This window comes from Ochotona princeps, chromosome 4, assembly GCF_030435755.1.
Source record: "Ochotona princeps isolate mOchPri1 chromosome 4, mOchPri1.hap1, whole genome shotgun sequence".
Taxonomy (NCBI): Eukaryota; Metazoa; Chordata; class Mammalia; order Lagomorpha; family Ochotonidae; genus Ochotona; species Ochotona princeps.
Genome location: NC_080835.1, coordinates 77803032 through 77820691, shown reverse-complemented (window position 1 = coordinate 77820691; position 17660 = coordinate 77803032). Strand labels below are relative to the sequence as shown.

The 17660-nt window shown below is 46.7% G+C and overlaps 1 protein-coding gene across 1 annotated transcript in view; it reads right to left on the bottom strand.

Moving 5' to 3' along the window:
- The window catches only part of POU2AF1 (POU class 2 homeobox associating factor 1), a 79137-nt gene extending 61854 nt beyond the window's left edge, over positions 1–17283 (bottom strand). The window contains exon 1 of the mRNA XM_058663931.1: positions 17207–17283. Within this exon, the coding sequence (XP_058519914.1) occupies positions 17207–17279 (73 nt within the window). The 5' untranslated portion in view covers positions 17280–17283. The remainder of the gene's footprint in view (positions 1–17206) is intronic.
- Between the last annotated feature and the right edge of the window lie 377 nt (positions 17284–17660).

Genomic DNA, 17660 nt, shown 5'->3' with positions numbered 1-17660 from the left:
GTTAGCCACTTTAGCTAACCACCAAAACAAGATGAAAGGTTGGCGGTGGCCTGAAACAGAAAGAACTGGAGAAGCCACAGGGATACCACCAATCCTGAGAGCCCAAGAAGCAGGTGGTCCAAATGGAAGCTTCTCATGAGGATTTTTGCAAAACCCTCACTGCTGTGTCCACAGAAGGTTGACTAAGTTTGCTGGGGCTGCCAAAACAAAGTGCTATACACTTGAGGGGCTTAAATCAAAAAAAAATTTTTATTCTCCAACATTTCTGGAGCCTGATCAGGGTTGATTTTTTTTTCTTCCTTCTGTACCTATCTGTGTCCTATTCTCTTCTTAATAAAGACACTACTCACATTGGATTCAGGCCCACCCACATGACCTTAATTCCCTCTTTTAATGCCCTATATTCAAAAACAGTCACATACAAAGGATCTCAATATATGATTGGGTTAGGGAACGTAAAATTCATCCAACAGCCAAAGTCAACACTGAGGCGCTCAGAACTGCCAGGGTTTCTGATAAATAACCCACAGCCAAGGACTAGGCCAGAAGGCAAGGAAGAGGCCTCTGGCCATCTCCCTTCTTAGCTGACTTGCAATCTTGGAGTTTCAAAGTTTTATCCACCACTGGTGACCAACCAAATCTCACTCTATTCTTGTCACCATCATCTCCTGTGTGTGCCCCGTTATCTCCGATTCTCCCCATAGTGCTAATGTGAGCTAAGTTTTTTTGTTTGTTTGTTTGGGATTTTTTTTTGAACCAAGGACAGGGGAAGGTCCTGGTGTGGAGAAAATAAACTGTCTTCCTTAGAATCAGGATAGAAAATGACATTGATGGCAGCAGTTTCCAAGGAGAACGGATGGCTTGCTTCCTAAGCTCCTAAGCAGAACACAGAGAAAAGATCCCAGTGCACTGGTTGGATGCAGGAGAGCCAAGCCACCAGCAAGCACCAGTGGTGCATATCTGACTTCCAGTCAGAGCCACTGTGATGCTAGACAGGAACCAACATGGAACACAAAGAGACACCTGGCAGCAAGAAGGTCCCTCTATCCATACTTCTCTTACAGTTGGCTGGCTCAGGCACCTGAACCCTCAGCAGCCTTCATTCCCAAGGTTGTTCTTCCGTATTGGGTGCCAATTGGCTAAGCATTGTATTGGAAAAGAATAAAGAATTTGAGCTTCCAGATGAGCCAATGCATTGTGACCAGAGTTGGCTTAACTTGGCCACACATGTCAAGACAGTAGGCAAGATATTGTTGACTCAGCTTGGGAATCTCAAGGACAGGTCAGTAAGGAGTGGCTGGGGTGGAGCAGGCTTAGAAACAATTAGAACAGACTAGAGATGCTCAGAGGCCAGCCATCAAGCTACAGTCCAGCTATGTAAAGAACTAGGAAAGTTCACAGGCAATCTTCTGAGGAGACCCTGAACAGGTGTCAAGGTGCAAAGATCCAGAGGACTTGGGGAAACCAGTGGTTGATTTCTCCAGAAGACAGTAAGCTCAGACCATAACCATCCAAAGCAGGCCTGATGATCTGTGACTCCACCTGATCCTGACATGGCATCTGTGGCCAGGTAGATAGACCAAGCTGAGAAGCCTAGCTCTGGAACTATAACTCAAGAGACCACAACTAACCAACTTCCCTGGACCAAGTAACACCTGGGGCTTCACCTAAAGCAACAGGAACCTACACTTTTCACACCAAGACCAAATGCTAAGCATGTAAGGATCAGGAAAAAGAAACAGTGATTGTGGCAGGGAGTGAAGTCTGTCTTAGCTGAGGATTCTTTAGGGAAGATGAAACAAGGAGAAATGTGACTGTGAGTATCTCACCAGAGCTGACATTTTAAAGCTACATGAGCTACATATAGAATTTCTATCCCACCCATGATTCTTCCCTTCAGTAGGTAAGAAAAAATACACAGTACACAATTTGAGAAACCTGTCTAATGGAAGGCTGAAGGGATTCCATTGGCAACCTGGTGACCCCAGTCATTCATTCAATACATTTTCATTAAATACCTAATTTGTACCAGGCTTTGTTTTGGTTGGTGAACAAGACAAAAGAAAAAATTCATGAATCGTATTCTCCAGTAAAGAACAAAAGAAAAACATAAATTATGAAACTGAAAGTGTTTAAAATTGAGACAAGTGCCACTAAGGCTTTTGAGGGTATAAGTGTACTTCAAAATCTGGATAGTGGAATTAAAAGTCCATGACAAGTGGAGCTTCGAAAAACTTTAAGTTCCTGCACATCTGTACTCAGAATATAAATTTCCCATGAACTTTGTGATCACTTCTTGTATATATGGATTTCTAAATTTTTTGCACCAAAGAAGCACCCTTTTAATCTCATTTTCCAAACTTTTTGAAGTGTCCTCATATATGGTAGAACACAAAAAGGATGAGTGGGAATTAATTAGATGAGATGGGTATGGGAGAGATCATGCCAAGAAAGACGAGAAACATCTGCCCAAGACCTTGGAATTGGGAAGTACAAAGAAAAAATCAAGGAATCATGGTCCCCAGAGGCTGGAGTCCAAAGAACGGAGTGAGATGGGTCTCCAGAGCATCTCTCTCAAGGAGGATGCATCTGACAGTCCATGTGGACTTTCCAAATGGCTTTGATCCATATCCAAGAGCAACTAAAAGTCACAGAAATACTTGGAAGAAGAGATAATATCACCAGATATGCTGGCCAGAGCACCCAGGTAGACAACCCACTTTCCTAATGTTGTCTAGATGCAGGCATAGAACTTAGCCTTCTGTCTCAGTCCATCATGATCTGTAAACTCTAATTGGACACTTCAGGAGCAAAGGTTAGTTTGCTTTTAGCAGGCAGAGCTAACCAAGCAATTTGCAAAACTAAAGTTTAGGTTTGTGCTTGTGTTTGCACAGGGGCAGAATGTCCCTGTGGGTTCCCAGCTGAGCCACACATTTAATGATGTTGGCACCACAGCAGGGACAGACTACTCAGCTGGTAGGAAACAGAAAGTGAGCAATATGAAACACCAAGGCTTAGAAAAGATGAAAGATACAACAGGTCACAACCATATTTCATGGTACCACTGCGATCAGGCCCTCAGAGGAGCACAGAAGCTGCGGAAGAGTTCTTTCAGCCTCTTTGCATCTCAGGCACCCAGTGCTTCACTGCAAATTTCATCAGAACAGGAAAGTGATCCCCTCTGTATCTACCTTGAGGGAACCTCTAACCTTTCAATCTATAAAATTCCCTTGAACTGATCTAAGCCAAACAGCCTCCTCGTTGAAACCAACATGGAAAGATACAGAGGAAGAACTTCTGGTTTTCACAACCAGACAAACAAAAAGGGAGCTCCCCAAATTTCTCCTTCATTTCTGAGTCAGCCATACCCCCCTGGCATGCCGATCTCAAAATCAATGTCCAAGGCATGAAGACTGATCTCAGGAGTTACCAGAAAAACACCACACTCACCCACTTCTGTCAACTTCCTTCTTCATTACTCATGAAAAATGGTTCCTGAGCTTAGCTCTGGGACCTCCCAGATCCATGCATGCTCCAAAGCCTGGACTCCTATCACACAGGTGCACACATGACAGCCAGCCTAGCATCGTGTCCTCAGCCTTCTCAGGATGTCATCTAGTCTGATGGGAGGAAATGGAGGTTAAATGGCTCCCAGCCTCCTGAAAGAGACAAAAACAAGTTCCCCTGAGCCTAAGAGCTTCTGTTGGGGATAGACACTTGTGCATATCCCATCCCCTACCCTCTTCTAAAACACATCCTGGGAATCCACCTCTTCGTCTGTCCCAGAGTGCTCCCATGGCCAATGAAGGCAGACAGGGATAGAAGGACGCTTCTCTGTACCTTACCCTCATTTCCTCCCCCTCAAGTCTGAGTCTGGAGAGCAGGTACCATCAACCTGAACCAAGAAGTGCCTGTTGCCATGTAGAAACACTTCCATGTGCACACTTTCTGCCTTCGGGTGCAGCAGATCAGCCAGGGGCACAGCGGGTATCTCCCCAAGAGATACTCAATGAATGAGACTAGATATGAGGAGTCCTCAGAACTCTAAGCTCTGCAACACACATAAACACACAGAGCCAGTCAGTCTCCCCAGGCAGGGAAGGAAGGACAACTCCAGATGCTGTTAAGTAAATGCTATAGCAGCTTCTGTCTTAGTGAAGTTATACTTCTTTTTCCCTTCCCCTCCTGTGACTCCCTAAAGCAGAGCACTATGCATTTTCTTTGCATGCTTAACCTGATCACTCTGGCAATCTCTGGACAGCAGACCCATGGATTTCTGCTTCTCTGGCTGGAAATCCTGCAAACAGTGACTCCTGACGTGGTTATTGTTCAGTACACAGATGGAATTTCTTCTGCAGAGCAGCTAGCCACTGCAGACCCCTCCAACAGCCAGAGGACCCACCACAAGGACACAGCTCCCCCTACTGACAGCTCACATGTTGGCAGGCCCAGAAAGACTCAAGTCACTGCTTCCACCCTCCCTCCTACCTTACCCTCACCCCAGTCATCTAAACATTCTGCAAAAGTATGTTCCAGGAAAAACTTCCTGCTCTCTTTTCATCCACTTCTAGCAAATAGGAGCAACTTCATCTACAAGATTTTAGAAATTAAAGTCCTGTATTTCAGTGCTAGAGCTCTTAAGACAACACAGAATTGAAATGACACCCAGAACAGTACTGGGTCAGACTACTAGGATGTACTCCAAGGTCCCTACAGAACTGAGCTTCGAGAACCATGTACATCAGATGATCACCTCCCAGGAGCTGGCCTACCACTGCCCAAAGGAATTCCCAGATGCTCTGCCCACCCCCATGCCACAGGCAGCCAAACACACAAGTTATCGACTTTCAAAGAACGATCAAGAACAATCACAAGTAAATAATAACAACATGTTTGACTCTCCTGAGTTTCCTGACCTTCATCTAATCCTCAAGGATATCACCATTCCATCAGTTAAAGAAACAAAGAGATGAGATGATATATCAGGATGGAAGCTCACCTCCTTCTGTGTAAGCTGGGATGTGTAAGGAGAAAAGAAGTCTCAGGGGCCTGAACTCCTCTCCAGGGCCTTCCAGAAGGAAAAATGAGAAAGTTAGACCTCTCCTTTTCCATGCTGAGTCACCATAGAGACTCACCAGAACAGCACCAGCACCAGCGGGGCAGAGGCCTGCTGCAGTAGGCAGAATAAACCAGCAAAGACCCAGAGGTTTGAGTGGTCTCTCTCCCATTATGTCCATCATCATGAAATGCTCCCACTAAGCCAGGGGAGCAGGGCAAGCCCTCATGGGCTCCTCTTTGGGCCACCACCCGTTGGCATCCAAGGTGATACAACCCAAGGCTCAGGGATACTGACCGCTACCCAAGCAGACGATCGAGTAGTCCCCCTGACTCCATTTTGCTTTCCACAGTTTCAGTTAGTTACCTAAAATCAACCATAGTCTGAAAATATCATGTGGCGAATTTCAACATATAAACAATCCATGAGGTTCTGGCTGTGTGCTGTACTGGGCAGCATTCCAATGACTGCATAATTCACCTCACTTTACTTTCTCACCTGTGTATTATGTCATCTCACATCATTACAAGACGATGAGTATAGTATAGCATGCAACCTTGAGAGAACTCATTTTCACATCACTCTTACTATGGTGTTTTTTGTTTTTTATTCTTTTGTATTTTTATTACCACTTTTTAATTTCTTACTGTGGTTAGCTTAGAAATTAAGCTTTACCACAGTTTGGCACATACAGAAAAAAAAAACACAGTATACATACAGGTTAGTACTATCAGTCAGCAATTGCAAGTCTTGGGATATCTCCCACGGATAAGAGAAACTGTTGTACTCAATTAATGAGCTGGATACAGAGGACACAGAAAGGAAGGCTACAAAACTAACCTGGACAGTAGAGCCTAGATGACTCATCCAAACCCCAGAGTCAACAGGAACACACCAGATGGGAGAGGTGGGGATGAGTCACACTGGGGTTGGTCCAGCTAGGAGTCAAGAGGTGATTCATTCAGGGAGGTAAAAACAGGCAAACCAAACCAAAACCGTAAAATAGGAATGGTGGGAAGGTACAGCAGAGGAAAAACTGAATGGGAGGACTGTACTGTGCAGAGTGCCCTCTCCTCCAAGCACGAGCACCTGCTGCTCTCTTAGCTCGTCTCTAAGCTCCTTAAAAGGGGACCCATCCTCTTCCAAACATCACAGCTTCTATTCTCCCTCAGGAGACCACAGCATAGAGAGAATGCACTACACAACTATGACGGCACATCAAAAACCTTGTACAAAATACTGATGCTAATTTTTGGCTCATTTTGATGTCCAAAATGTTGAAATCCACATGAGGATAGAATCAAAATTTCCATAGAAAATGCACATTATGGAAAAATATGCAAATTTCAAAACAATTTGCACCAAAATTAACTCTTTTTTTAATTCTGTTTTTCTGTGAACATTTTCAAGGGCTTTCACATATGTGGCCAATGTGAAGATGTCAAACGGCATTTGGACTCCAAGTTAGGTGGTTTGACAAGCAGTTTTGACCTTCAAGGTCTGTTGAAGTTCTATGATGATACCTTGCTTTCTCCTCTGACAGGAACTATTCCTCCATGCTCCAAAAATTCCAACTCCTAGCTCAGGGATCCTGATGTTTCTGTTTTTCCATTATTGCCAGATGCAAGACTGCCTGAATTCCAGACAATATCACCACTGGCACAGAATTCACCCTGGGCTCTTTTCCTCCTGCCTCCACCACCCTGTATCAGGAACAGTAGGTCCAGGCAGGTGTGGCACGTACATGTCCCAGGCTAGTGTGGGAAAATGGACCTCTGCCCAAGTCACTCAAAGTGTATGTGTCCCACCAGACTTTGGCCCCTGGGACATTGTGAGGGTTAGAGTGCTGCAATGAAAACCATTCTTAGGATTATGCATATCTCTAATTTGTAATCCAACCACCAATGAAGTCTCAAAAACAACTGCCCACAAGATACCAATTTCTTCCAGGGACCTAGAATTACCTCAGTGGCAGAGTTGCTTCAAAACAGGTAAGGAAAGTCCCTGCCTATTTTTATTTTCTGTTGGAGTATGACTTTGCTCTCATAACACCATTAAACACACGTCAGCAAAGTGGAAGACAATTGCTAAGTGATCACTTCTCTCCTCATCTCCAGCTCTGGATGCTACAGGAAAAATGAGTTCCATTCACAAAAATTTCCCCTCCTTAGAGGAAATCAGCCACATTGCAGACCTCTCTGAGCTGGGAAGATGAGCAGGCTCCTCCAGAAGCCAAAGGAAACATGGCCCACAGTGGTCAAAGACAAGCATGACCACTCCCCTAGCAAGAGCTGATAGCCCGGATGGGGAGTGCTGCTCTCAGCTCACCTAGCATTGTGTGGCCAACTCCATACAAAATGACTGAAGAATTTAAAAAGGGATTTTTTTTTCTAATAAATATTCTTGTGTAGCTAATCCACCCTTTGTAACTGTCAGGCTTCATGGAGCTGGCTGCAAGCCCATCAGATAACAATGCAGCTGTGACCCGAGAAATGTGAGAAGAGGAGCAGATTAATAAAGATGAAAAACATGTTTGGTAACTTTGTCTGAGGGGAGGTTGGAGGGGAGTCTTCAGAGAGATACCCTGGTAAATCAGGGACCCCAAAACTAGTACCACCCAGAAGCTGCAGCTCCGTCGCAAGGATACAGGTCGATCAGATGTGTAGGCCCTGGCAGTAGGCTGCTAGTTTTTCTCCCTTCTTGCACTTTGCTCCCTGGGCCTTTCTGCAGTGGTTCAAAGGAAAGTGGCAACAGAATAACAGAGGTGTCACAGCACCAGGCACACGCTTCCAGTGTCCTCCACCCCTAGACACATATAGCATGGCAGGGAAGTAACCCAATGTAGAGTATCCTCCCTCCTCCTTTCTGACAAGGCCCAGCAAGCAGCCACGACAAAGCAAGGATGAAGATACAGGGAGAAAGGGACTCGACTAACGTCTACATTTTCCTAACCAACAGTTAGCAGCAGAAGTGGTCTAACAAGACATGAGTAAGTGTGGAAAATTGCTGAGTCACAGATGACCTGAAACTTCGATGCTTTCCTATGAAGTAGAAATATGGATCTTTCAAGCTATGCAGCGTGGCTGACTAGCATAGAGGTGGAATGGGAGGAGTTCCTTAATTAGATCCCCACCCCTTTCTACAATTGCCTTCCTTCCATTAACATCTATGATAACATTCCAACAAAAGATCTTCCCCCAAAAAAACACTTCCCCAGGATTTCTTCAAGCCCTAATGTGTCATTTTATACTGCTTTGGCTCTTATCCTTGTCCTATAAACTGCAGCAGGTCCTGCTAACCTATAGAGTTTTGCAGAACCTCCAGCCTGGGGCCTCTATCCTTCCCCTCCCCCAGAAAAAATCAGCAGAAGTTGGAGAACATAATTGTCAGGCATTAACAGGGTTCTTGACAATCCCAGTTAAACTCTAGTCTCAGAGTCCTGAGACACTATGTCCAACATTTGGTCTCCTTGGACTTTTAAAGGCTGCTCTCTGCTCCCATCATCCCAGTCCCTGGCTGTCAGCTGTATGCAGCCATTCAGGGAAAGTGGGAGTGCAAGCATTCCCTCCTCTCCCACCTTCCCTACCCACAAAGCAGGTTGCATGTGCTCATCCGTGTGAGGGGCATGTTCATGATAACCAGAATTCCAAGTGAGGGCCTCATTAGCTCAAGGAAGGGTTGGCTCAACGGTGGATGACTCAGTAGTGTATTAAAGGCACAATCACAATTTATAAACCACTCACTATGCTTCAAGCTTGTTATAAGTCCTTCCTAGGGTGCAGAATATGTGGTCCATAGACTATGTAAGGCCCACAGAAAAAATTGTCCTAGCCCTGCCAAGACAACCCCAGGTGAGACTTAAAATTCAAGAAATAGCAGGCTCATTTTTTAGGTTGATCATTTTGTATAACCTGTGATGAGGTTATAAAAATATCCAAAGAGCTCTTGGCAGGAAAAAAAAAAGGTTCCCCACCCTGATCCCATCTTCTTAACACCTTACTTTTTTTATTGAAATAAAATTTACATAACATAAACTCATCTATTTTAAAGTGTACAATCAGGTGACTTCCAGTACAAGGAGTCGTCCAAAGTTCATGGAAGTACTGTTTCTGGAAAAACTAAGCATGGATTTCAAAACCAGGTTTTTTGGTACCTATATAAACTTGCCTTCTACTTCCATTTTTCCAGAAACTTTTGAAGTACACACATATGTTCACAATGTTGTGGACCCCATCACTGCTAATTCCAGAACATTCCACAAAAAGCAATCCATATTCACAAAGTAATTGCAAAAGCCTAGTTTCAGGGAGGCACCTTATACCAGCAAAGCTTAATGTCCTGCTCAGGAGGAGGGGAGAAATGCCAGTATGGCAGAGCAGGTCCCAAGAGGCGAACATGGAGCAGATACAATCACAGATAACTGGACACTACCCAAATGTTACATGAGGAAATGGAACACGGAAGGCTAAGTAACTTGCTCAAGGCCATGCAGCTCCCGATGAAATATGGTTATGTGACTGCAAAGCAAGGCAGAGGTAGACATTTGTGTCTGGAAGGTGAAGTCTGAGAAGAATATTTGTTTCCTGTCTCTTGTCGTATCAGCAGCATAGAACTGAGTGTCCCTGTCTCCTGCCTTACCACCAGCACAGAACTGAATGTCCCTGGACTTACTGCCCAAATCTGAAGGCACTAAGGAAAGGAACATCTCTGGAGCTTTGATCCAGGTGGTAACGAATTTCAAAAGGTAGGAACTTATGAAACTCATTAGCTAAAGGAGACAGAGGCCCACACAATGAGGCCTAGAAGTTCAGTAGCAATTACTAAGCACTTGCTGAGCCAAGTCGATGCTAGACCAGGCCAAGACACCAAGAAGCAAGCTCCCTAGCTCTAATTCTTCTGCAGCTGATTCCAACTCATTTCTCATCTCCACTGGGATTATTCTCTCTACTCAGATCCTGACACACATCCAACACATCCTTTTGTCTTTCCTGCCTCTGATTCTTCCCTGGGTGGTTTTGCAGCAGCAGCAGCAGCAGCAAAACCTCCTTTTATCTAGAAAGCGCTCCCCAATCCTCTCACCTTACCCAGCTCCTATCCCTTTGGACTAAACCTGTCTTCAGTGAGCTCTCATTTTTCCAAATTACCAAAGCGCATAACAATAACAGTCAATATGTGTGGTTTTCTTGCTGTGTGCCTTGCACTGTACCAATTTGCAGGGCATGACTTCACAGAATCCACATTTCCAGATGGGAAAAAATTGATGCTCAGAAAGGTTGAAGAATTTAGTCAAAGTCACACAACTATGATGTCACACAACTATGATAGGGCAGAACCAACATGAGAATCTTGGTCTTTGTTATTCCCAATCACCATATCAAAGGTCCTCTCCAATGAGCCTGGATGGAACAAGACAGCCCTTTATCCTGCAGAGCACCCATTGCTAATCATTTCACACACATCCTGGCTTCTTCCTTTCCCGAGATCACAAGCACTTTGAGGGCAGACACCATATATGTATAAAAGCAGTTTAGTAGCATCTCTCACACACATGGAGTGTGTGTCTTTGCCAAGGACAAACAGGTCGGATACCCCCAAACAAAAGCTTTGCGGACTTATCTTGAAAGGAGTACTTGCTTACTTGCCTTTGTACCTTGACCTGGACAGAGGAAGAGAACTGTAGGCCCAGGATTGTGTTGACAGGTGCAAGGTGAGAGCAGCACATGGCTTCACGGCTGGCCTGGAACCCCAGATTCAGTATGAATGTCAGATGGAGAACAATAATGTTTCTGTTTAGAACCCCCGATACATGCCAGGCACCCCTCTAAGCACTGGATCTATTGGATCTCCTGAGTCTACACTCAAAAGTGTACACTTGACACTTGTTAAGGTGACAAGAACTGCTACTGTCACTGCTTGAGAGATGAGGAAACCAAGAAACAGGAAAGTAACTGTCCCAATGGCTCCCTGTTGGCAAATGTTAACACTGTAATTCAAACCCAGGGCTTTCTGATTCCAAAACCTCTACAAGCAACAGCACCCCCCACCTATGTAAACTTTTCATTTTATCAAATACTCACTCTATAAGAGACTCAAATTAGTTGATTTTCCTGAGACAATGGTCCCCATGGCTGAAGCTAACCACCCAGATGAGGTGCTCAAAAAAAGAAGCATCTAGCTCCACGATACCCATCTCCAGACAGGGCAGGGAAGAAGTGGGTTCCCAAGGGGCAAATATTGTGGAGTAATGGGTTAGGCTGCTGCCTGTGACACTAGCATCCCATACAGACACTGTTTCTATTCCCAGCTGCTCCACTTCTGATCCAATGCCCTGCTAACCTGCTGATGTGTCTGGGGAGGCAGTGGAAGATGGCCGAAGTATGTGGACTCCTGCAGTTGACTTCAGCCTGAGCAAGCCATTTGCACACATTTGGGAAGTTAACCAGCAGATAAAAGATATTTCTTTCTCCCTTTCTTCCTTTAACTCTCCTTTTAAATGCATAAATAAAATTAAAAACAAAACGATAGTGAAAGGAAGGGAGAGAGAGGCAAGTGAAAAACAGGCTGTTATGTGCAGGCAGAGAGGAAAAAACAATGATAGTTGAAGGAAGGATTCCGAGTGACTTCAAGTTTTCATACAATGCACATAAGAAACAAACTCTCAGGGAAGGCATTTGATCTGGTGATTAACACACCCACATCCTACACTGCAGGACCAGAATTGGATTCTTAGTTCTGAACTCTGACTCCTGTCAGTGTAGACCCTGAGAGGCAGCAGCTAAGGCTGAAGAAGTCGAGTCCCTGCCACCCATACTGGAAATCTGGCTCCTGGCTTTGGCCAAGGTTTGTCTCCTGCCTTTTACTCCTGGAGTAAATCAGCAGATCTCTCTCTCTCTCTCTCTCTCTCTCCACCTCTTAACTTTTAAAATTAAACAAAAAGAACTAAATTCTAGCAACATACAAAGCTGAGGCCACATATTTAGTATGAGCCCACCTGGACAAGGGTAGTTGTCACAGTCACACATTCGGGGGGACATGCAGTGCAGTACAGTAGCGACCAGGAACATGAACATCAAGCATGCAGTGACAGATCAGAAGACTCCCAGGGATGGAGCCAGGAAGAGGGAACAGCTCAGTGCAAATCAGTAAGCAGGTGTGAATAACTCCCAGTCACACCTTTGGTAGTATCCCACTCAGCAAACATGTATCAAGCATGAATGCATGCCAGCATCATTGCTGCAGCTGGGAAGAGAGAGCTGACACTCTCAGAGGGTGCCAGGCACTTTAGACTGAGATCACAGGAAGGAGTCAAGCCATGCTGCTTCCTGCACCCAGATCCCTTGATGCCAGTCTAGAGATACTAAACAAAGGGTTAGCCGAGCTGCTGCACGATATTTCAGTAAGACTTATGGGAAATAACAGACATGAGAGGAATCAGCAGGTCAAATAAACTTGTATTCTGCCAGATTAAAGAGATGGAAACTTGATTAGAGGCAGCAGAGAGTACTGGCCAAGTTTAACTATAAACTGCCTTACACTGCTTTAGAAAATAGACTGTCCAGGCCAGTGTGGTGGTTCAACAGGCTAATCCTCTACTGCAAGCGCCAGCATCCAATTTGGGCACTGGTTCATGTCCTGGCTGCTCTGCTTCCAATCCTGGTTTATGAACTGGGAAAGCAGCAGAGGATGGCTTAAACCCTTGAGACCCTGCACCCACATGGGAGGCCTGGGAGAAGCTCCTGGCTCTTGGTTTGAATCAGCTCAGCTCCAGCCATTGCAGCCATGTGGAGAGATGGAAAACCTTTCTCTCAGTGAAATCTACCTTTTCAATAAAAACAAAAATCTTTAAAGGGTAATAAACTATCATATTGCTCAAAATCCAAGTTCTGTCACTACTTTTTCCACGTTATGTTTTTCCCAAGAGCAGCCATAGAAATCCTGGTCACTTCAGCAGGGCTGAGCTAGGGAGACCCTGTCCCGGAAGTGAGATGAGAAAGACGGCCTCATAAGTCATTCAGACACCAATATTTTTCATTTGTCATGGGCCAGGGAGTTAAAACTATGATAAAATGCACAAAGATAAAAGAGACCACTGAGGTCACCCAATCTGATTTTCTTATTTTACAAACAAAAATGAGGCCTGGGGACAGAAAATGGCTTGTCCACAATGAATCAGTAGCACTAGCCGACTCAAATGCAAGCAACCTAGTGATCCATCTTCCTACAGTTAGAACAAGGATCACTCATCCAGGAAGAAGTGAGGAGGGTGGGGAGCCCTGAAAGGATGTGCCAGCCTGCGTGCTCAGGAATACCTTTCATCGAACCCCCTCCATTGCCACTTGCCGTAATTCTTATTCCATCAGCTTTCCTAACCAGGAGTGCAGAAAAGGACATCCATCCCCTAGTTTGCGGCTCTCCAGAGGAGATACAGCTATGGAAAGGCCATTCCAGAGCTGCTACAGACTCCCTGCAGCTTCCTAGTTCCTACCAGAACTCTGAAGTGTAGCAGCACAAGCCTTGGAGGCTTCAAAACGAGCTCAGTTTCTTCAAGCAAACAGAGTACAGCACACCACAGGCAAAGCTACAACACCTCGTGGTTGGTGACTTTTGCCAGATGCATTAGCACCAGCCAAGAACTAAGGCAGAGACCCAGCCACCCAGTCCCAGCCTCCACTGGCTCTGCAAGAAGCTACACAGCCTCCTCAGCTCTCCAGGACTCAGACCCAAAAAGAGGAAAACATTCAGGGCTAACATCGGAGAATCCAGGGCCTCTTTGTAGCACACAGGATGTCAAGGAAGCCCACCACCTCCAACTCCGTGGGTGGGAAGAAGGAGGGCTCGTCTCTCCCCCCAGGAGGCTGCACCCTGCCCTGGGAAGGAAGCAGCTCCCTGAGAAGTGACACTTGAGGCCCTGGCATGGGGCCAGAAGGAGCATAGAGCTCAAGGTTTTTGTTTCCCCTTTCGTAAGGGAGACAGGCAAGGAAAGGAATTCTTTGGCTGAGTAACACAATACTTCGAGGTCCAGCCCACGAGGCTTGGCCCTGGGAAGAACAAACAAGCTGCCTGCCCTGTCCCAACAGGTTTGTGGACACTCACCACCAGCTGCCACTCATGGTGCTGGGGGAAGGGGGCAGAGCAGACCCCAGGGAGAATGGGGAGATCTGGAGGGGACCTACAGCCCAGCCGCAGAGGCCAGAGCCTGACACCTGATGCCACCAAGTAATCAGGTGTGGCAGGGCCCCACCTTCCTGGGGTCATCTCAGCTCCCATCTTGCCCTAGGCCTCAGCACCCAGCAGGAAGTTCAGGGTTGTTTTTTGTTTTTTGGGTTTTTTTCACAAGCTCCTCACAACCCCTAAGTAGAGGGCCTCTCTCACTGATGGATAAGGAGGTTGTCAAAATGTTTCATGGAAAATGGAATTCAAAGATAAATGTATCTAAGTGCAAAAACATGTTTAAATCCAGCCATCTATAATCAGTCTTTTTAAAAAGTTTGTGGAAAATGCACGTAACACATGGATTTCTTTTTTTTTTGGACCGAAATTAACCTGTCTTTTCATTCCAGTTCTCCACCAACTTTTGAAGTCCCTTGTGTGTCTTCTGTCTATCCAAGCAAAAATGCCCAGACTCCTTTACTGCAATCCAGAAGAAAATGTTAATATTTGCAGTTTCAAAAGGATGCTTGACAGTTATTATCTCCATAATCCTAATCACCTCTGAAGCTAGGCATTTCACACTCAGGAAAGCAAGACACTCAGAGCATGTGTGCTGAGGTCGTAAAATCACGCCTCATCAGCTGTTGGTGACTCCCTCCAGCAGCTCTGTAACCCCTACCTTTTCAGACCCAGCAGCTGAATGAATGGATGAGAGCTTCTCACCTGGCCTGTAAGGGGAGCAGGCAGAGGTGGGTGGAGCCCTCGCCTCATGCCCTGCTGGCCTGGCCTCTGCCCCTCCCTGGCAGGTGCCCCCCTCACCTCTCAGTTGCCCTCCCCTCCCGGCCACACACTTCACGCTGTTTGTTTTGCTGAGAGTTTCCGTTGGCTCGTGTGTGAATGTTTGTTCTATTCCTCCTGCAGATGGCAGACAGCAGGCCCTCCCCATCCTCACCCCCACACCCAGCACTGTGTGGAAAGCAGAGCTGCAGGGCAGAACAAAAGCCTGGCAGGTGAACAGCCCCGACTGGCGGCCTCTTTCATCCAACCCGAGCAGCACAGACAATATCTTTACAAAATTCCTTTCAATTCCCCATCATCTGCCACTCTTCCTGCCTGGCTCCCATCCTGCTGCAGCCCCTTGCGCCCCAACCCTCACAAAAACATCTGCTCCACACAGTCCCAAAGGGCAAGGAAATATTTTTTTGTTTTGTTTTGTTTTTTGGCTTCCAATCATTGCCGCCCCCTCAAGACCCAGAAACTCCAATGTCCACAGAAACTTCCAGCACACGTGGGGGATGCGTGGGAGATGAGTCTTACCCTGCAGTGCACAGACCTCCCTGGCAGAAGGGCCCTTCTGTGACCTTCATCTTTTTGCAAACCCATAGTGAGGCATCCCTACACCCCACCCCGCCCATCTTTACTGAAGCCAAGGGCTCCTGTGGGGATTGGGACTATAGGGTTTAGAAAGGGACCTGAAACTATTTCTCACCCCCCTAATCTCAGTTCTCCAGTTAGGAACCCAGGAGCTGTGCTCAAGTGGAGGATGAGGGTCTCATCCTCTGGAAACAGGCTAGCCCAATGTCCAGGAACTGGCTATAGGGAGGGACAAGAGAAGTGAGCCCTTAAGCATTTTTGCTACCCATGCCTGAGAACAGAGCTCAAGGGCAGATGTCCCTGGCTGTCTCCAGCATCCTCACCCCCACTGTCCAGCAGCTCAGGCACTAGCTCTTTCTCCCATTGCCAGGCTACACTCCCCAGCTTTCTGTCCTATTGTCTCTTACTTGCTTCTGCTGTTCTGGCCAGTTCTTTGGCTTGATAGCCTAGCTGCTCAGCAAGCCTTCAGTCCTAGTGGTATCTCTGGTAATCTGCATCAGCACCAGGTCTTGTAGGTCAAGGGCCAAGCTCATTCTACTTGCATGCTCAGTTCAGATTGCAGGACCCTAGCCAGGCCCACAACCCACACCCTGAGAGAGGGCAACTAATGGCCATGACCTCTGAACCACCAAGAAGGAGAGCCTTGGGGATGTCCCAGCTGGCCCTGCTATTAAGAAGCAGCTGATGATTTCCTCAGGGGAAGAGGCAAAACAGGGTATCAAAATACCCCGTCACTAGCAGGAAGGAAGGACACAGAATCCCCAGTGTCACCTCACTGGAAGCTCTGCAGATGCTGGCAGAGTCCTGGAACCCCCGGTCCAGCACTCCTGGATTACACTTCTTACTGCAATGTGTGCAGGCCAAACTGTAGCCCAGAAGAGGAGAACGAACCTCCACATGCTCAAGCTGCCATGCCCATCCCTGGGCCACTCTGCCATCTAGACACGTGGTCAGACTGCCCCCTATACTCACCCTCACTCCCACAGTCCCCACACTCTGGCCTGCCCTGATCTGCCCTGGTTTCTAGGCCTTCAGGGGTCTGGGTCCTGATACTTCTTCCTCCTGACCCCTTCAGTTATGCCCATTAGAGGCCAAGTGTTACCCCATGCCATTTCCCCCAAGAACTCACCCGGTTCCACCAGGCATTTGTTATCTGAGTGTACAATTCTTATCTGAAGACTCCTGAATCACAGAGGTATTATGTTCATCTCTGTCCCCAGCTACCACCTGCTGTCCCCCACCCTCAGTTCTCCTAGCACTGCACCTTTCTCAGAGCAGCCTAAGTTACACATATTCTGGATCAATCATTCTAGGAAAACCTCCACCCCCACCCCCACCGACCCCATGTCAAGTCATTCTGATTGGCCAGTAGTGATCCTGGCCAGGAGGCAAGGCAGAACACAGGAAAACCAAAACACGTGCCCGTCTCCTTGACAACCACAGACATTGTTCTAAGTTTCAAAAGACAGAGTACTAGGGGATGCCATGCCATGAGAGATAATCAGAGAGAAGCTCCAATCTCCATTCCATGTGGGCATTGTCCTGAATTTAGTGTACACTTTCCTGCTGGTACTCCTATCCACCCACCAGAAACCCCCGACGGACATATGAAATTCATTTTCAAACCTTTAATTCCCCAAACAGGAGGGAAAGGTGGCTTCCCAACCTGAGGCAGGGCACGTGCAAGTGGCTGCCCCATTCTGGGCGGGGCATTCTTGGCTTCTGCGGTCAGAATCCCAGGGAGGCCTCGGCTTGATTTGCATGGAATCACACAATGCAAGGCACAACAAAGCCACTGGAAGCAGCAGAGCCTTCTCAGCTGAGTTTAAGGTTTAATCTCCTTAACACAAAACTTTCTGCTTTGCTTTCACCAGACTCTGGGACTCTTGCTAATGATGCTAAACAAACAACAGCATTGTGGCCACACAGGTCTTGGTTATTGTGGTTTATGGGCCAGGCCTGCACCTGCGCTGTTTGTGTGCACTCAGTTGGATGCCCTACAGGGATCTCTGAGGAGCACAGCAGGAAGGCAACAGGCCAAGGACCACTAGACCTCTGCAGCAGATGCCAGCCCCAGGCT